Source organism: Arachis hypogaea, chromosome 17 (assembly GCF_003086295.3).
Source record: "Arachis hypogaea cultivar Tifrunner chromosome 17, arahy.Tifrunner.gnm2.J5K5, whole genome shotgun sequence".
Classification (NCBI taxonomy): Eukaryota; Viridiplantae; Streptophyta; class Magnoliopsida; order Fabales; family Fabaceae; genus Arachis; species Arachis hypogaea.
In genome coordinates, this window is record NC_092052.1 from 93550845 (window position 1) to 93571661 (window position 20817).

At 39.8% G+C, this 20817-nt stretch overlaps 1 protein-coding gene and 1 non-coding gene across 2 annotated transcripts; one reads left to right on the forward strand and one right to left on the reverse strand.

Annotated features, from left to right (window-relative positions):
* Positions 1-5980: 5980 nt before the first annotated feature.
* Positions 5981-6087, forward strand: LOC112768864 (small nucleolar RNA R71). Its single transcript, XR_003186245.1, has one exon. It is a non-coding gene; the product is annotated as a small nucleolar RNA R71 (small nucleolar RNA).
* Positions 6088-18462: 12375 nt separating this feature from the next.
* LOC112763524 (uncharacterized) lies at positions 18463-18861 on the reverse strand. The gene has a single exon (XM_025809175.1). It carries the CDS (start codon positions 18859-18861, stop codon positions 18463-18465), a length of 399 nt encoding a protein of 132 aa, XP_025664960.1.
* Positions 18862-20817: the final 1956 nt, after the last annotated feature.

A 20817-nucleotide genomic window follows, 5' to 3' on the forward strand; every position in this document is an offset into this window, starting at 1 on the left:
ACGAGTAATGAGAGCTTAGAGGGTAGAAGTAAGACCATTGAGACTTGAGTTGAGTGTCTTTTAGAGTTCTTTTTGCCCTTGGAGTATGGACTGGAGTGTCTCATCTTGATTTGAGGAAGTGGAAGGATAGTGATTTGTGGTGCTTGTGATTGGTTGGGTGGAAGTGGTTGTCTATGAGGTGGTATGTAGGTTTGGTAGTTTCTTCCTTGGTTTGGTTGTTAATTTGGAGGGTTTTGTGAGTATCAATTTTGTGGAGTGTTGTTGTTCCATCTTTGGTTACCTTCATTGTCCCTACCTCCTTGTTGATAATTGTCTCGCCAACCTTGGTTGGAGCTATCCCTCCAACCTTGATTAGAGTTGTTACTCCCTTGGTTATAATTGCCTCCTTGTTGGAGGTACCCTTGGTTGTAATTGCTCCCTTGTGAATGGTATCCTTGATTAGTGTGTTCATAGTAGGAGCGATCATAAAAGTTGTGGGTAGCCGCTAGAGTGTTATCTTCTTGGAGACTTAGACATTCATCCGTGTAGTGGGAGTAGCATGAGCAAATGCCACACACTTTTTGGGGGGACCAATTGTTGGCTTTATTGGGGTTGAGGAGGTGGTGGAGGTTGTTGTGGTTGATTCACTTGGAGTTGCTTTAGAAGACTTGTCATCTCACACAAGGTCTTGGTGAGGGTAGCGGTCTCACCACTAGAAGTGACTTCATTCACGGCCTTTGGGCGGTTGACTCTCCGTCTAGCATGTTGAGTAGACTCGGCCAAGTCGGTAATGAGTTGCCATGTCTCCTCCGCTGTCTTATACTTTGACAAAGAACTGTTGCTTGAAGCATCCAATAAATTCTTATCTTGCTCTCTCATGCCTTGGCACACATAGCTAAGAAATACTTGAGTGTCAATCATGTGGTTCGGACATGAGTCAAGAAGTTTGCGAAACCGTTTCCAATATTCATATAGAGTTTCCATCTCGCCTTGTACTATACATGAGATTTCCTTCCTTAGCTTGTCCGTCATTTCCATGGGCATGAATTTATCAAGGAATTCTCTTCTAAGCAAGTCCCAATTGGAGACAACATAAATAGGTAAGGTATAAAACCACTCATGGGCTCTTCCCTCAAGAGAAAAAGGAAAGGCAAACAACCATATAGCCACATCATCGGATCCTTCCTGCCTAGTGGTTGAGCATACACCATGAAAGTCCTTGAGGTGTCTAATTAGATCTTGTGCGGGAAGTCCATGAAACTTTGGTAGAAGATTGATGAGAGCGGTCTTGAGTTCAAAGTTTGAATTCAAGTTGGGATGAAGCACATGAAGAGGTTGGAGAACAAAGTCCGATGCTCCCGCTTCCTTGAGAGTAACTCTCCTTGGAGCGGCCATATTGTCAACACCTAGATCAAAAGAAGAACTATTAGTAGTATCAACAGAAGAGTAATTAGTGCCTTCTTTGGATGGCGAGTCGGAATCCACTTCGGATATGGTTGGTGAATTGGTAAAAACCTTTTCACCTTCCTCAAAGGCTAACTGCCTCTGAGCTTGCCTAATATGGAGCAAAGTTCTTTCAATTTCCGAATCAAATGGGGCTAAGCCCGGATTCGATAGCGTACGCATCGTACAATGAAGGAGATAAGAAGCTCATGACATCAATTGGTATCTAAGCAAAGACTAATCCTAACTAACAATCAAACAAACAAACAATCAAGAGAGAAATGCAAGTATCCACATATTAACATATTCACACTAACCAATAGAATGGCACACATAAGCAGTTTCCCGGCAACGACGCCATTTTGATTAGCGTAATATTCTTATGCCGGTTAGAAATTAGCAATGAATCCAATCGTGAGTATAGTCTAACCAACACGCAAATATCGCATCAAACAATTCTAAAATCTATGACCGAGAGTAGTGATCCCGGGTCGTTCTCCCTAGGAATTGCCTTAGAATACACATCATTGATTAAGAAGTCTTTTGTGGTTTTGAGAGTTGGTGCAAGAATTCAAGCTAACAAAAGTAAACAACAATTAATTGAGATAAAAGCCTTGGATAAGGGTAAGTATTGGAGGTTCCATCATTATAGTTTCCTTCAATTGTGATAAGAGTTTATTATTGCTTCACTTAGTTAACCCCCTAATAATGGAGGAAAGTCAAGTGAGAGTAACTAACTTCAGTCACAAGTCCTAGTCTCACCCTAGGGAAGTCTAGCTTTAGTGCACTCCAAGTCAATTAGCAATTCTCAATTCCTAGTCAACAATTGATGTCCACTACTCGAGTGTCTCCAATAACTCAACCCCCAAGCCAAGTAAGAGAAATCTACTCCATAGCTAGGGTTGTCATTTTCACAAACAATTGGTAGGCAATCATAGAAGACATGATGTAATTGAGAGAAAAGAATTGAATTAAAGCTATCTAATCCAAGCAATCATCAACAATCAAGCAATTGAATGAAATTCCTCAATTCATTAACCAAAATTCAAAATAACAAAGTCACAATTCTAGATCCAAGAGATAGAATCAAAAGAACATTAATTGAGAGTAGAAGAAGAGTAGATCTACAACTTGTATCAAAGTAAAAGTGAATTAGCAATGGATCTCACCAAGAAATCAAAGGAGAATTGAAATGGAGAAAGTGAAATCCTAGAGAGAAGTTGGAGTTTCTCTCTCTAAAAGCAAAATGTAACTAACTACCCAAAATATCTAGAATTATGACTAATTGTCCCAACCCCCCTAATCCTTGGTCTTCTTATGCTTTTTCCTCCGAAATCTTGCCCCAAAACAGGGCCTGGGACTGCCTAAAAAAGCTGGTCACGTTTTCTTTTTCAAAAATCACGTGCGCACATCGGCACGTACGTGCACAGTACGCGTCCGTGCCCCTGGGATTTTTCGCGACCTACGCGCAGGTGCATAGTCCGCGCGCGCGTCCAACGATTTGTGGCCCAGCCATATAGGCACGCTGGCTTCTCGTTCGGCTCCACTGTGCCGGCTCTGGGGTGCACATCCACGCGTACGCGTACGGTGTGCGCGCGCGCCCATGCCCAAATTCCAAAATTCTACTTTATTCCATGCTCCTTCCATTCATGCATGCTTCCTTCACTACTCTTAGCCATTTTTGCGCTATAACTTCTGAAACCACTTAACAAATGGATCACGGCATCAAATGGTAATAGAGGAGGATTACAATATATCAATTTTGATGCAAAAGAAGCATGTTTTCACCTATGAAGCCAAATGGGGAAAGGAACACAAAATCATGCAGTTTTTTATGGATAAGTGTGGAAGATCATTGATAGAACCCTTAAAATCTATACATGATAAACCCTAAAAATGGGGTTTATCAGGCACCTTTTTAACACTAAGGCAAGATCATTAAGGCAATTAGGAAAGGAATCTCCAAAAACTGAAAAATTGTCCATGAAGACTTCAATGAATTTTTCAATCATGTCTGAGAAAATAGACAACGTGCATCTTTGGAAAGTTACAGGGGCATTGCACAATCCAAAAGGCATGCTCTTGTAAGCAAAAACTCCATATGGACAGGTGAATGATGTCTTTTCTTGATCTCTTGGATCCACCACTATTTGGTTATAACCCGAATATCCATTAAGAAAATAATAATATGCATGTCCTGCTAACCTCTCCAGCATCTGGTCCATAAAAGGAAGTGGAAAGTGATCTTTTCTAGTTGCCTCATTGAGTTTCCTATAGTCAATGCACATCCTCCAGCCTGTTACTGTTCTTGTGGGGATGAGTTTGTTCTTCTCATTGGGTATAACCGTGATCCCTCCTTGCTTTGGAACCACATGGACAGGGCTCACCCATGGGCTGTCGGAAATGGGATAGATCACTCCTACCTGCCAAAGCTTCATAACCTCTTTTTGAACCACTTCTTTCATGACTGGATTCAATTTTCTCTGAGCTTGAATGGAAGGCTTGGCATCATCTTCCAGCAAGATCTTATGCATGCATATGGATGAGCTTATCCCTTTTAAGTCCGCAAAGGTCCATCCAATGGCATCTTGGTGCCTTTGCAACACCTTGATTAGTTCCTCTTCCTGTTCATGACTAAGGCCAGAATTGATGATTACTGGGTAAATTCCATTACTTCCCAAGTATGCATACTTGAGAGTAGGAGGCAGTGCTTTCAGCTCTAGTTTGGGAACTTCTTTCTCCTTTTTCCTTTCTTCCAATGTGCTTGGAATAGACATTTCAGCTGAGTTGCCATCAGCAACCTCAACATTTAACATGGAGTCACCCTCTGTCAATTCTCCTAGTGCTTCTTTAAAGGTTTTTTACACTACAATTTCCACTGCATCTAGCCTCACACACTCTCCCAGTGACTCTGGTAGATAGCTCATGGTTTTGAATACATTGAACACCGTCCTCTCCTCATGTAACCTAAGGGTAAGTTCACCCTTTTGGACATCAATGATGGCTCTAGCAGTGGCTAAAAATGGCCTTCCCAGAATTATTGAAGCCTTAGCTTCTTCCTCCATGTCCAATATCGCAAAGTCAGCAGGGAAGATGAAGTCTCCTACTTTCACTAGCAATTCTTCTACTATTACATGAGGGAATTTGAATGACCGATCTTCCAATTGAAGAGCCATTTTTGTTGGTTTAGCTTCTTCAATCTTCATTCTTTTCATCATAGTTAAGGACATCAGATTTATACTAGCTCCCAAATCACACAAGGCTTTTTCAACTGTTATTTCCCCTATGATGCAGGGAATTTGGAAGCTTCCTGGGTCCTTCAATTTTTGAGGTAGCTTGTGTTGGATAATAGCACTACATTCCTCAGTTAGTATCACAGTTTCATCATTCCTCCAGCTTCTCTTCTTGGTCATCAATTCCTTCAGAAACTTAGCATAGAGTGGCATTTGCTCTAATGCTTCAGCAAAGGGAATGTTGATCTGAAGTTTCTTGAAAATCTCCAAAAATTTGGAGAACTGGCTGTCCTTTGCATTCTTCATTAGGTGTTGAGGGTAAGGAGCCTTTGGGACATATGGCTTTAGAACTTCCTTTTCTTCTGATGAACTGGGAGTAGGTGTTTGTGCTTCTTCCTTGTTAATTGAACTATCCTCCTCTTTCTCCTCTTTAGTGTCCATTGACTTCTCTTCCAATTTTTTTCCACTTCTGAGGGTAATAGCTTTGCATTCCTCTCTTGAAGTTGTCTTGGTATCACTACTGGAACTGTAACTAGGGGCTTGTTTAGACAAATACCCAACTTGTGCTTCAAGCTTCTGAGTGGTCGCATCTTGATTTTTTCGATTGGATATTACTTCCTCCTTGAATTTCTTTATGTCTTCAAACTCCTTGCAAAGGTTTGCAAGCATAGCTTCCATCCTGGCCATTCTGTCCTCATCATGTGGTGCTGATTGGTTGGAATTGGGGTGTGGAGAGTTATTGTTGTGGTTGTAGTATGGTGGCTGTGAATGAGTGTTTTGTGTGGTATGTATGATTTTTGGTTGGAGTTTTGGTGAGTTGAATTGCTGTACTGGGTTGGATTGTGTGGTCTGTGGTCTTGGCCTTAGTTTTGTTGGTTCCCCCACCCAAAGTTTGAGTGGTTCCTCCAACCAGAGTTATAAGTTTTAGAGTAAGGATCATTAGCTGACCTAGATGAGTTTCCAAGGTAATTAGCTTCCTCCTAGTTAACTCCTTCTTCTGTCTCCAACTCTTCTTGGGGTGATGGTTGAGTGTGGATAGCTGCAGCCTGAGTCTTTTCCATTTTCTTGGTCAATTTAGCCAGTTGCTTGGTGATCATCTTGTTCTGGGCTAAAATTACATCCATATGATTAAATTCTAAGACTCCCCTGTTGTTGCTCCTATCTGAGGCATAAAAGTACTCATTGTCAGCCACTGTCTCTATAACATCAATGGCTTCTTCAATGGTCTTCTTTTTGTTTAGGGAACCTCCAGATGAGTGATCTACAGCTTTCCTTGATTCACAATTCAGCCTTTCATAGAAGACATGGATTTGCACCCACTCATTAAACATGTCAGGGGGCATTTCTTTGTCAAGTCTTTGAATCTCTCCCAGGCTTCATAAAGAGTTTCACCATCTTATTGTCTGAATTTCTGAACTTCAGTTCTTAGCCTGTTTACTCTTTGTGGAGGGTAGAACCTTGTCAAGAATCTGCTCATTACATCTTCCCAGGTTGTCAAGCTTTCCTTCGGAAATGACTCTAGCCATTTTGATGCTTTGTCCCTCAAAGAAAATGGAAACAGTAGCAATCTATAGGTGTTAGGATGAACACCATTGGATTTAATCGTGTCACATATCCTTTGGAATTTAGTGAGATTCTCATTAGGATCCTCATGTGCACTCCTCCAAAAGAACAGTTATTCTGGACAAGAGTTATGAGCTGAGGCTTCAATTCGAAATTATTAGCATGGATAGTTGGCCTCTGAATGCTGCTACCACAATTTCCTGGATTTAGATTGATGTATGATCCCAGGACTCTCCTCTTTGCCCAGCAGGGTTGGCTCCAGCTCTTCTGGCATTGTTATTCACCTCTTCTTCATAATGGTTTTCCATATCATCCTCCATGGTTATATCAAAGTATTCATCCTCTTCTTCTGCACCAACAACCCTCTTTCCTCTTGCTTCCCTCCTTAATCTCAGGAAGGTTCTTTCTGGTTCACTATCAAATGAGGTTGAAATTTCCTTTCTCCTACCTATCATACAATGAACAAGTATAAGAAACAGCAAGTGCAGAGTCTACTAAAATAGAGTATAGTTAGCTTGGTTAGAGCAATTTATCAAATGGTTAGTGGGTTAGCTTGCTGGAAAGTAAAGAAGTAAGATAAAATTAAAGAGAAGTAACTAAAAGAAAATAGCAGTGAATAAAATGAACAACTGAAATTAAATTGCATTAATCAAAAGAAAAAGTAAAGTGATCAATCTAGTTATCCTTCAATTTAGTAATTGTCAATACAAAACCAATCCCCGGCAACGGCGCCATAAACTTGATACGCGAAAACTTGCCTCTCAACAAATTTCCTTCCGGCAAGTGCACCGGATTGTCGTCAAGTAAAAACTCACAAAAGAGTGAGGTTGAATCCCACAGAGATTGGTAGATTGATCAACGTTAATTGGAGAATTATACTAGTTGGGCAAAATCAGAATTGGATGAGAATTGCAGAAAGTAAATTGGCGGGAAGCTTAAATTGCAAGAAAGTAAATGAACAGAAATTAAATTGCTGAAATTAAATGACAGAAGCTGAAATTGCAAGAAATTAAATGGGAATGGGAATTAGCATGAAATTAAAGACAGAAAGTAAATAGAATGGGTAGATCAGAGAATGGGGGATTCATTGGGTTCAAGAGATGTACAATTTTCTGGATCAAATTCATTTTCATCTCTTCTGCAATCAATGCATTCATTGATATCCTTGGCAATCTTAAGTGATTGGATCCCAATTCCTTGGCTCACCAATCTCTCTAAGCATGAACAATTGCCCAATTCCTTGATTTAAGTACTCATGGGAAGAGATGAAGTTTGGTCACTGATTATACTACACAAATTCATAGATCAAAGTGCTGGTAGGATTACATGACACTATATCCATCCAAACCCCAATCTAATCCAATGTGAGAAAGCATTTCTAGCATGATCTCCTCATTCCTCTTCCAAGGTTCTGAGGAGATCCAATTATGAATAGCTTCTTTCCTAAGATAACTATCCAATTCGATGAAGAACGAAAGCTTTCTAGCAAAATCAAGAGAAAAGAAAGAAGAAGATGAATGAAAACTAATATTGATCCATTGAATTACACAGAGCTCCCTAACCCAATGAAAGGGAATTAGTTGTAAAATTGGAAATTGGAATTGAATGATACATTCCAGAAATTAACTAACAGAGAATGAAAAATACAAAAGATGTAAAAGTGCCCAGTAGCTCAAAAGTGAAAAGAAAAGGTCCCAAAAGTTCTCCCTCACTTAAATTCTAAGCTATTTATACACTTTCTTCCATAGATCTTCAAGCTTTGAATTGGGCTTTTGGCCTTGATGGAATTGGGTTGAAAATGGCTCCAATTGATTTTCCTTGGTGTTGAGAAGAGATATATGTGAATTTTGAATCCTGATGCTTCACGTTTGAGTCAACTTTTGAGGGCCAATGTTGACTCAAATGCCATATAGAACTAAACCAGCAAAACCAGAAAGCTTGCTGCCATTGGCGTTTGACTCAACGTTGGAGGGCCAACGTCAGCTAACCCACGCGTACACGTACCGTGCGCTTCTGCGCAAAAGGGTAAAAAATGTTCATCCACGCATACGCGTACTGCACGCATGCGCGTTGATGCAAGATTTTCATTTTGCAGTTTAAAAATAAAGTAGGGGACGTTGGCCTCAGTGTTGGACCTCCAACGTTCCCTCCAACGTTGGCGTTTTCACGCGTACGTGTACTGTGCGCTTCCGCACACATTGGTATTTGTTCATCCGCGCGTACGCGTCGATTCAAAATTCTCAACTCCAATTTATGGGCTTGGCATCGCAGACGTTGGAGGCAGCGTTTGAGGCAACATTGGAGCTCTAACGTTCGATTTTGGCGCGTACGCGTACCGTGCGCTGTCGCGTAGATATCAAAATTTTCTTTTTTACGCGAACGCATCATAGACGCGTACGCTCCACTTAAAATTCATTCAGCTCCAGAATTGAAGTTTTTATGACCACGTTGGGGGTAACGTTGGATGTTCAACGCTACCTCAAACGTGAGCATCAGCTATCATGCAGAGAAATGCTCTATTTTTCTTCCAACGTTTGAGGCAACGTTGGTGGTCCAACTTGGCCACCAACATTGCTTCCTTTTCATCCTTTCCATGTTCCTTCTTCTACCTTCCTCCATACTTTCCTTCACCTATCATCAACCAATGAATGCATCAAAGCCTTGCTAAAATCATGAGAATTTTTATCATTCTTAGCATACAAGTAATTGTAGCATAAATCATCATGAAATTGCATCAAATTACTCATGGTTGAATGAATATAGGCATACATGAATTTCTACCCAATTTGCTTACTTATAGCTCAAGAAAGTGCATAAAACCTATGACGAATCTTCCCCCATACTTAAGTGTTGCACGGTCCTCTATGCACGAACATAATCCGGGGGGGTGTCTCGAAGTTCCTCCACTTTAGGTTGGTGGATGCGGGGGCTTGGGTTGTGTGGAAATCGCCAAGTCCACTGCATGCTCGGCATCTCCCTCTTCGGTGTCCTTCTCCTCTCCCGGCTCCTTGCCTTCATGTCTCATCCTCAAGAAGAATGAATAAAGTATAATCAGGAATCATAGGTCAAGTAGCACAAAAAGATAAATGAGGGAGCAAATAAGTATCTAATTGAGGAATTTTGCATAGTGGTGTGGTATGATGAGAATAATAAGCCATGTGTGTATTGCAATTATGCGCGGGGTTAGAATACACGCAACGACCGGTTAAAATGGCATCCACATAAGCAAAAAGAATCACGAATATCTCAATTAAATGGCCTAAGATTCAAGTAATGGATGAGCAACATTTAAGCACATGCAAACTTAGGGAACTACAACAATAGTGAATTAAATTTTAAGAATTATTGGATATTGATGGTGTGAAAGTGAAAGAGTAAAATTGATATATAAAATAGCACAACAAACAATAACCAATGCAATGATGAAAAGAAAATTACTTATTCATCCTTAGGAAAAATCAAATAATCACACGGTTAAGGTTTTTGTTACAAAAAGTGACAAACTTGATAGAATCAAGTTAAGCCAACTCAAACAAATGCAAATCATTAACAAGAAACAAAGACCTTGTGATGTAATTATACTGACTTAAAATTGATGGTGAACAAGCAATTCAATTTAATTCACTAAATTCCATGTGCACTCATAAAAGTTTCACCTAATATGCAACAAAATGTAGATGTGCAAATCCGATTAGGTGCTAGTAATTTAAGGCAAAGTACAAGTGCATTAACGAAATTCAACCAAGAAACAACCCAATCAACATAAAACAAACACTTGCATCTTATTCAAATAACAAACAACTAAAGCAAAACGAATAGAATTACTAAAATTAAAATGAAATTCAACGAAAACTAATTAAAACAAGTAGAAAAACATGGAAAAGCAAGGTAGGGGAGGGATGGAGGGGGTGGAAGTGTGTTAGGGCTTAAGGAAAAGCACAAACAAAATTTGCCCAAAACAGCACGTGTGCGTACGCACAGGTAGGTATGCGTACGCACACTACATGAAAACAGGGGAGGTGTGTGCTCGCACAAGGTGTGTGAGTGCTCCGAATAGAACGGGGATAGAGAAGTATGCGCACGCATAAGCCTGTGCATGTGCACAGAAGAATTTTATTTTTGTAAGCAGGATCATGTGTGCGTGCCCTGATGAATGGGTTTTTGGTGGTATAGAATTTCACAAATGAAATCGCATTGCAAGTATAGTCTCTAAACCAACAATAATCCCTTCATACAAAAATTTGTTTGTCACAAGTACAAACCTCTAATGAATCTAATAACCAAAGTATTTAAACCTCGGGTCGTCTCTCAAAGGAAGTGCAGGGTAGTGTTCTTGTTATTGGCTATGGACGTGTATATTTTGGGGTTTTGAATAAGAGACAAGAAAAGTAAGTGATAAAGGAATTCAAATGATGAAAAGGTCTTGGAAAGGTTTGGTGGTCAAGGATCTCTATCCTTATTAGTAACCACAATATGAAAGTTGCAAGGATCAATCCCACTAAGTCATCCTCTAACAAGCAAAGGAAAGTCAAGTGAGCTATATCAATCCAAGTCCATAAGTACTAGCTATTCACTAATTGAATTAATGAGAGCTAGTGTCAATGGCTACCAACTATCAATCACTTGGACATTAGTAACTCAAGAATTCCTAAGTTACCTTCCCAAGCCAAGAACATAAAATTATACTCTAACATCCTTTCAAACATTTTGACAAACACTTGGAAGGTATAAAAGAAAAGCATAGTAAATTGATAACAAGAATGAAATCTAACAACAATTTATTAAAAAGAATCAACAACAATAATCAAAGAAAGCACAATTAACATGAATTATCTCAAATTGCATTAAAAGAAAATAAAAGGAACAATAGTAGATCAATAACAAAGTATAGAAATAACTGATGGCCGGAATTCACACCACATATAAAAATGATGAATCCGTTCTTTTGGCAAGCACACCAAAATTATCATCAAGTAATAACCCACAGTGGAGTGGGATCGTATCCACAGAGATTGGTAGATTTGAGCAATTTTAATCAATTGGTAAATTAGTTAAGCTAAGCAAAATAGATTGTGATTGCAGAATTGTAAATGGCAGAAACATAAATGAATCAAAAGTAAAGAGAAGCAGTAAAGTGCAAAAAAGGAAATGGCAATAATGTAAATTGCAGAAATATAAATGACTTAATTGTAAATGGGAATGGGGATTTGATAGAATGTAAAGAAAGCTATAAAGAAAGTGGAAGATAAGAATAGAGGGAATTCATTGAGATCAGGAGATGTTGTTCTCCTTGGATTAAATCCAATTCATATCATCTTCAATCATGCAACTCATTGACCTCTTGGCAATCATGATTGATTGAACCCCAATCCCTTGGTGATTCAATCTCTCAAATCTTGATTCTTCAAGTGGCACGCCTAAGTGAGATTCTGGAGCTGGCGTGCCACGCCTTCGACACTAAATGGCACGCGCAGCCTTTGCTTTGGCCCTTTCTATCATTGGCGTGCCACACCTGGATGCTCAAGTGCCACGCCTAAGTGAGGATGAGAGCTTGGCGTGCCACGCCTTCGACACCAAGTGGCACGCCCAGGTTTGCTTTGGATTCCTTGAGTATTGGCGTGCCACGCCTGGGTCTTCAAGTGGCACACCCAAGTGACAATTGAGAGTTGGCGTGCGACGCCTTCGACACCAAGTGGCACACCCAGCCTTTTGGGTTTTCAACCTCTTCTCTGGAAACTTGTACTAGCATGCCACACCTTGATGCTCAAGTGGCACGCCCCTTTAGTGTGGCTCTTTTAAGCTTCGCGTGCCACGCCTGGGCCTTCGCATGGCACGCCCAAGTGCGCCTTCGATATCAAGGGGCACGCCCAAGTGATGATCCCCTTTGGATGGATGAACTGGCGTGCCACGCCCCACGGTTCAAGTGGTACACCCATAGTATGTGATGCAGTAGGCGTGCCACGCCCCTTTAGTGGCCTTCAGCATTGCTCTCTGAAAAACTACACTGGCGTGCCACGCCCAGCTCTTGGCGTGCCACGCCCAGCTCTTGGCGTGCCACGCCCAGCTCTTGGCGTGCCACGCCCATGTAAAGGCTTTGGGTGTCCTCTTCTGGAAAACTGTGCTGGCATGCCACGCCCAACCCCTGGCGTGCCACGCCCATGTAAAGTGTTCAAACATGCTCCTCTGGAAATCATAACTGGCATGCCACGCCCAATTCCTGGCATGCCACGCCCATATAGAGGACTTGTGGATCCTTTCTAGAATTCAATACTGGCGTGCCACACCCAGCTCCTGGCGTGCCACGCCCATACATTTTTGTGGCGTTTGCTCCAAGTGGCACGCCAATTTCACACGCCCAACTTGTTTTGTTGTTTTCTTCCCTTTTTGTTGCTCTTTTCCACCTGAAATTCAGCACAATCCCATTTCAAAGCTATGTACCATAATATTCATCATTTAAATTTCAATGATCAAATGAGATTATGCTCTTTTATGGTCCTTTTTATGCAAGAAAAAAGGGTAAATGATGCAAGTCATCACAACACCAAACTTATGATTTGCTTGTCCCAAGCAAATCAATGTGAGTAGTTCTTAGATAAATTGAGACTTGACCTTGAATGGATGCAAAACATTACTAAAGATGAGGTTAAGTGTTTAACACATGAATATTTTTGTTTCAATGTCACAAAGAACTTTTAGATTCTTGAAGGTTCTTCCAAGTATAAGCTTCAGGGGCCCTTTTTATTGATTGTCACCTTGAAGTAGCAAGAGTTATTTCATTCTCTTCTGGTTGTTCTTTTCCTTTTCACTTTTTCTTTTTCATTGACCACGACTCTAAAAGTTTTGTCTCAAGACAACTCTTTAGTTAGGCTTTCAATTAGCATTCCCAAACCAGTTGGCTTTAGGGTACTAGGTGTTGAAACACCCCTAAGAATTTACTTAACCAGGTCTCTTCTTGACACATCTTCACCACAAGCATCTACTAAGTTCTTGATGAATCCATATTTTACGATATATTTTGGTTTGATTTGAGTGGATTTCATCACATAAACCCACATTTATTCACCTAAATAGCATGCTTTTGAGATTTCTTCCTAAATTGTGCTTGAAAGTGAAAACATGCTCTTTTGTGCTTAATTTAGTCAATTTTATTCACTTTAATCCCATTTGGTTACCTTGATGTATTTGTTAAGTAATTTTCAGCTTTCCAAGGCAAGTATAGGTTGAAGAAGTGAGAAAAAGAGCATGCAAAAGGGAAGAATTCATGAAATGAAGGATTTGGAAAGCTGCCAGCCCTGACCTCTTTGTACTAAATTGGTCATAACTTGAGCTACAGAGGTCCAAATGAGGCGGTTCTAGGGGCATTGGAAAGCTAACGTCCGTGGCTTTAAAATGATATGCAATTTGCTATAGTGGACATAAGTCTAAGTGTGTGAATGCACAGGTACTTGTACGTACGCACAAGTCAGGATTCACGTGACCTCATTAATTGCAACTCGCTGGCAACGATTTTTGGGCCCCCCAAAACCCAATCCAACTCATTTTTTGAAGCTATTTAAGGCCAACTTGAAGAAGGATGAAGGGGGGACTATTAGATTTAGTTTTTATTATGTTTTCTCTTAGTTTCTAGAGAGAGAAGCTCCCCCCTCTCTCTAGAATTAGGGTTTTATTAGTTAATTTCCTTTTAATTTCAGCTTTTAATTCTTATTCTAGTGTAGTTTCATTTATGTTTCCATGTTCTTCTATCTTGTTCTTCTTCATTTCTCTTGTTATTTCCTTTATTTTGTCATTTTTATGCTTATGGATACTCTTTTTACTTTAATTTTAATTAATGCAAATTTATGTTTCCATGCCATTTATTGCTTTCTCTAGTTGTTATTGTCACTTTCTTGCTTTGGTAGTTTTAGAATTTATTTTATTTCAATTTAATATTATTTTATTCTCATGCACACCAAGTTTTTGATAAAATGCTTGGCTTAGTTTTTACTTAGTTTTTCTCTACTCTTAGCTTGAAATTGTTGACTTTGGTGATCCTTGAGTCATTGATGTCCATTCTTCTTTGATATATTAGAGTAGTTAGTTGATTTGGTTTCCCTTGACTCTATGTGACTCCTTAGTGTTGACATAGGACTTAGGGATTGAAATTAACTATGCCTATTTGACTTATCTTCGATGTAAGGTTGACTAAGTAGGATTAACTCTTCATAATCATCATGTGTTTGTGGTCAATGTCTAGGATAGGTAGCCTTAGCTCTCAATTACTTGCCAAGATGTTTTCTTGCATTTGAAGTTTCCTTTCCTTGCATTTAATTGCTTTGACTTTTATTTCTTTGATGTTTAATTTCTTGCATGTTTAGTTTTTACACTCTTGGTTGAGAAATTAGATGTTTGGGTGGAATTGAGTTATGGATGTCCATTCTGCATTGTGTGAGAATAGTTAATTGGTTTGGTTTCCATTGATGCTAGTCTTTCACTAAGTAATTAGTGAGTTGACTAGGACTTATGGATTGAGATCAATTATGCTTTTGACTAATTCTCAAGGAGGATTGATTAATTTAGATTGATTCCACACAATTGCCATGTTTGTGGTCCACAATTAGGATAGAAATCCTAAACTCCCGAATTCTTGCCAAGAGTCTTTTAATTGCTTTCCTTTTAATTCCTTGCATGCTTGCTTTAATTCGTGCTATTTACATTTCTTTCTCTCTTGCTTGCATTCCTAATTCCCCATGTTCCCTCATAGCCAAAAATTGTACATTTTATTGCAACTCCTAGGGAAGACGACTCAGGAGTTAGATACTCTCAGTTATTTTATATTGGATTTAATATTTGATCTTGAGAATTCATTGTTGGTTTGGACTATGCTACCAACGAATTGATTCATGTTTTGATCGATTCCGAACCGACATAAAATTCTCGTTATCAGTTCTCTAACACTTTTGAGCTATTTAATGTATCTTTCCATCCTAGTAGTTGATGCTCAGAGTCTTGGGTCTTTATTGCTTACTACTTCTTGGTTCTATGGATAGTCAAGAAGCACCCTTTAGCCTCTACTTGTCATACCTTTCAAGCCTAGTTGATTTTTCATGACTCATTTTCTTTTCAATTTATTCAAGGTTCTACACTTAGTTCCTTATCTCTTAGTTTTTGAAGAGCCTCTCTTGGTCTTAGTCTCTTTTACTATTGTTTTTGTAACAACTCACAACAACTCTTATGGAAACAAGCTATGCTTTTATTGATGCTGATGAAACCTGAACTAACATTGCATTTTCTTTCTTGTAATTCAAAGGACTCAGGAAAGACTTCAAGGCATAAAAAAACTAAGCATTAAACATAAACTATCCTAACATTGCATTTTATTATCAAACAGAAATTAAAACATAAAGAAACTAAACAGAAATTCAGAAATTTGAGAATGTTAACCATGGGACTTAACAACCTTGAGCAGCTTCAGTTCATTGGCCCTTTTCCTTTGTCTTTCTTTTTGGAGGGGGAGGAGTCATCATCATCCTTTTTGGAGGATCTCTCTTGTGCCTTTGTGTCTTTGGGCTTCCAAAATCCTAGCCTCCTCATGTAATTTCTTTTATCCTTCTTCCAGAATTTCCTCTTGTCTTGCACTCAACTCCTCCATTCCTTGCATGAATGTTGGGTATCCAGGGTTTAAGGTAGCCACAGCATTACACAAGTGATTCAGCTTTGCTTGTGTGTTGATATCATATTGCCTCCTTGAAATAGTTCTGGCATCATAAAGATTCCTGAACTCAGCAAGGTTCCTCTGCTGCCATTTATTTTGCTCCACTATCTTGTTGAGTGTGCTTTGCATCTCTCCCTAGTCGAACTGTTCCTGCTGTTCCTTCCTCATGTGCTCCAAACTCCCTTGGAGTTGTTGTATGTTATCATTCACTTGGTCCCATTGCTTTTGTTGATCCTTAAGTTAGTTGACATCTTCTCTCAGATGATGTATATCTCCCTTTATTTGGTGTATATCTCCTTACAATTGCTCCCAGTTGAAACCTCTAGGAAATTGTTGGTATTGTTGGTATGGTGGTGGTTGGAGTGCTAGGTAGTGTGGTTGCTCTTCTTCTTGTTGTGGTTGCCCTTGTGGCACATGAACATGCCCTCTATGCTCCCTTCTCCTCTCAAGTGGGTTGACAGCCACCACTTTAGCCATCTTCTTGACAGTTATAGGCTTATCTTGTTCTACCAGCACCTCATCAATAATCTTCTCAACCCCTGCTTCATCACATAGCCTTTGGATAATGTTGGGGAAGGCCAACCTTGCGCTATCCTTGGTGCTTTTCAGCACCCTATTGATGTTGTTGGCAATCATCTCCCTAACATTCACATTTTCTCCTCTTATGATGCTGTATATGAGCATAGCTCTTTCCACTGTCACCTCAGAGGTGTTGGATGTTGGGTTGAGAGATCTCCTCACAAAATCCAGCCACCCTCTTACTTGGGGGCTCAAATCCCTTCTTCTCAGCTGGTTGGGTCTTCCATCTTTGTCATTTATCCATTGCACATTCAACAAACAAATCTCATTGAGGATTTCATCAAATCCTGGGTCTTGTTGCTTCATTTTTTCTTCATAGCTTTGAGTGGAGCTTGTTTGCTTCACCATGAGCATCCTGTCTATGTTAGAGGGGTTGTAGGCAACGGTTTTCCCCCTAACATAGCTAAGATAGCCATAGGGTTGCCCTAGCTGAGGCACAGTATTGGCGTAAAACTCTCTAACCAAGCTTTCCACCACTTTCCTTGGTAGGTTGCACAAGAGTGCCCACCCTCTGTTGTTGATTTCCCTATTGATCTCAGGGTGTTCATTCCTTCCCAATTGAAAACCAACCTCTGGAATAATTTTCTTCTCACTCACCCAACCATAAAATTGGTTTTGGTTGAATGAAAAGAGGAACTTGTGTTCATTGTGGCTTGAGGATCCTAAGGTTGGTTCCTTGGTCTTTCTTTTCTTAGATAATGAGGCTCTTGGTGGTGCCATTGGGATGAAGAAAGGGTGTTTGAAGGGTTAAAGAAAGTTGAAGAAAGTTGTAAGAGAGCAAGAAAAACACAGTTTTGCTCCAACACCAAACTTAGGACTTGATTGTCCCTAATCAAGTAGAAGAAGAAAGGAAAAGAAAAGAGGAAGGAGATGAGAGGAAAGAAGGAACTGTGGGGGTCCTTTTTGTATGTGTAGTTGGGGTTTGAAGTGGGAGGAGAGGTGGGAAAAGTAAGGGGTTTTTATAGGGGTGGAAAGTGTGGTCTGAATGGTGCGAAGTTAAAGCAATTCAATGTTTTCCCACTTGGGGAGTGGCGCCTAGCGTGGGAAGAGTCACCAATCCTTATCCCTCTTTGCTTCCTGCATGTGTTGAGTTCCAAAGTGCAAGTACACTTTGACTCCCTTCTTTATGAGATATCAATCATGTGGGCCCCATTCTCTCTCCTAAAAAATAAAAACTGAAACCCCATGAGTAATGACAAAAGAATCCCTCAAATTCCTTTTAATAGGAGCAAATGAAGTTGCAACTGATGAGTGTCCCTTGGGACACCAAACTTAATCCCATTACATCTAATAAATTGGGTTCATCATTGGGTTTTTAATGTGTTCATAAGGGTGAAATAATTCCAATTCTCTCACATTCCTTCACTTCTAACCCCTTCCGAACACATTTAAAACCAACTTTCTTGCACCCACCAATTTATTAAATGCTTTTAACTTGAATGGCATTGGGCTTGCTAGGTGGAGTTCGTATGGTGGTGGCCACACCAAACTTAATCTCCGGGCTTACTTTTCAAAATTTAATTTGTTCGATTGGTTGTAAGCCTAGATTAAGTGGGTTGGTGGCCACATCAAACTTAGCTTTTTAGCTAGTTCTCAGCCCAATTACTCATCATCAGTAAATGTACTCATCAAATTGCACTTCTAGAGAAAAGAAAACAAATTGAAGATTTTCTAACTACCAAAAATTGATATTTAAACTTTCTAATCTTCCACCTACATTCTACCTTTAGAAAGCAATGAAACAACAATATTAAACTGAGACTTAAACTACCTAAGTTGACAGTTTTAAGCTACTTCTAAGAAAGCAGTAAATCAAAAGGATATAAAGTGTTGGGGTGCCTCCCAACTAGCGCTTCTTTAGCGTCATTAGCTTGACGTCCTTCCTTCTTTAGCTGAGGTGGTAGCTCACTCTCTTCTCATCCAGTGAGTCTCCCAAATAATGCTTGAGTCTATGGCCATTATAGTAAAAGTTCTTTATGTTTTGTCTTCTATGAGCTCTACTTGGCCATAAGGAAACACTTTGAGGATGGTGAAGGGTCCAGACCATCGAGACTTAAGCTTCCTTGGGAAGAACTTAAGTCTTGAATTGTACAACAGCACTTTCTGACCTTCGATGAACTCTCTCCTTGCTATCTTTTGATCATGCCACCTCTTTGTGTTTTCCTTGTAGATCTTTGCATTCTCAAAAGCTTGATTTCTGAATTCCTCCAGTTCATTGAGTTGCATTAGCCTCCTTTCTCCAGCAGCTTGATCATCAAAATTCAGCATTTTTAGAGCACAAAATGCTCTATGTTCGAGCTCAACTGGTAAGTGACAAGCCTTACCAAACACCAATTGGTATAGAGACATCCTAATAGGTTTTTTGAAGGCCATCTTGTAGGCCTATAAGGCATCATCCAGCTTTTTAGACCAATCTTTTCTTGAGCTTCCAACAGTTTTTTCAAGAATTCTTTTGAGCTCCCTGTTTGAAATCTCAGCTTGTCCGTTGGTTTGTGGATGGTATGGAGTTGCCACTTTGTGCTTCACTCCATATTTAGATAGGAGTGCTTCAAGTTACTTGTTGCAGAAGTGTGTTCCTCCATCACTAATGAGGGCACTAGGAACTCCAAATCGGCTGAAGATATTCTTTCTCAAGAAGTTCATCACAACTTTGTTGTCATTTGTTTCTGTGGCTATGGCTTCTACCCACTTAGACACATAATCTATAGCCACCAATATATAATTATTTGAGTAGGAAGATGGGAAAGGTCCCATAAAATCAATTTCCCACACATCAAACAATTCTAGTTCCATTATAAACCTCTGTGGCATCTCATTTTTCTTGGGTAGATTGCCAGCCTTTGGCATTCATCACACCTTGATACCAATTCCTTTGCATCCTTGAACATGGTTGGCCAATAGAACCCACATTGTAGCACCTTAGCTGCAGTTCTTTCCCCACTAAAATGGCCTCCATATGCAGAGCCATGACATTGCCAAAGTACTTCCTGCCCTTCTTCATGGGAAATACAGCTTTTCAAGATCTCATCAGCACACTTCTTGAATAAAAAGGGCTCATCCCAAATGTAGTGTTTGGCATCTTTGATTAGCTTTCTCCTTATGTGTTTGTTGATGCTTGTTGGTAGCACTCTAATAGCCTTGAAATTGGCTATGTCCGCAAACCAAGGAGCTTCTTAGATCATCATCAACTACTCATCAGGGAAGCTCTCATTTACTGTAAATTGATGTGCCTCATCTTCTTTTTGTGGGATTCTTGAAAGGTGGTCAGCCACTTTGTTTTCTACTCCACCTTATTAGTCTTGGCTTGGACTCTTGTTTGGTAAGCAAATATTTGAGTGTTGCATGATCAGTGAATACAATTAGTTTAGAGCCAATAAATAACATGCACCAATTTTTCCCACCTCTGTCCTAAAACAGCACCAATAGCAAAGTCAGATGCATCACACATCAGCTCAAAGGTGAGATCCCAGCAAGGTGGTGCTATGATAGGTGCAGAGGAGAGTTTGTTCTTAAGTTCTTCAAAGGCTAGCATGCACTCTTTATCAAAAACAAAAGGTACATTAGAGACAAGTAGGTTGTTCAAAGGTTTGGCAACCTTTGAGAAGTCTCTAATGAACCTCCCATAGAAGCCAACATGTCCTAGAAAACTTCTAACTGCTTTGACATTGCAGGTGGGGGTAACTTTTCAATCACCTCCACCCTAGCCTTGTCCACTTCTATGCCTCTTTTTGAGATCTTGTGGCCAAGAACCACCCCCTCTGTGACCATAAAGTGGCATTTTTCCCAGTTCAAAATAAGGTTGGTTTCTTGGCATCTCTTTAGCACCAAGGCTAAGTGGTGCAAGTAGTTAGAATATGAATCACCAAACACAGAGAAGTCATCCATAAACACTTCAATAAATCTTTCAATCATGTCTAAAAATATGGAGAGCATACACCTTTGGAATGTTGCAGGTGCATTTCACAATCCAAAGGGAATTCTCCTATAAGCAAAAAAACCATAGAGACAGGTAAATGAGGTCTGAAGGTTATGGTAGGCTTAGAAAAGGGGGGTTGAATCTATGCCTTCCTTTTAGTTCCTGTTATTACCCTTTTAAAACAAACTTTCAATTTAGGTTCTGTTTGAACTCAGCAGCGGAAATTTATGAGACAATTTATTTTTGTCTTATGAATATCAGAAAACAGAACTCAGCAGAGAAGAGATAAGCTAACACCAGCATGTATCCTGGTTTGGTTGCCTTGTGCTATGCAACCTACATCTAGTCTCCTCCATAACTATGGAAGAATTTCACTATAGTTAACAGTATTACATACACCAATTTCATAAGAT

Bases quoted from the DNA above. Each gene is read 5' to 3' on its own strand.
- LOC112763524 (XM_025809175.1), bottom strand. From the start codon at position 18,861: ATGGCCTTCAAAAAACCTATTAGGATGTCTCTATACCAATTGGTGTTT.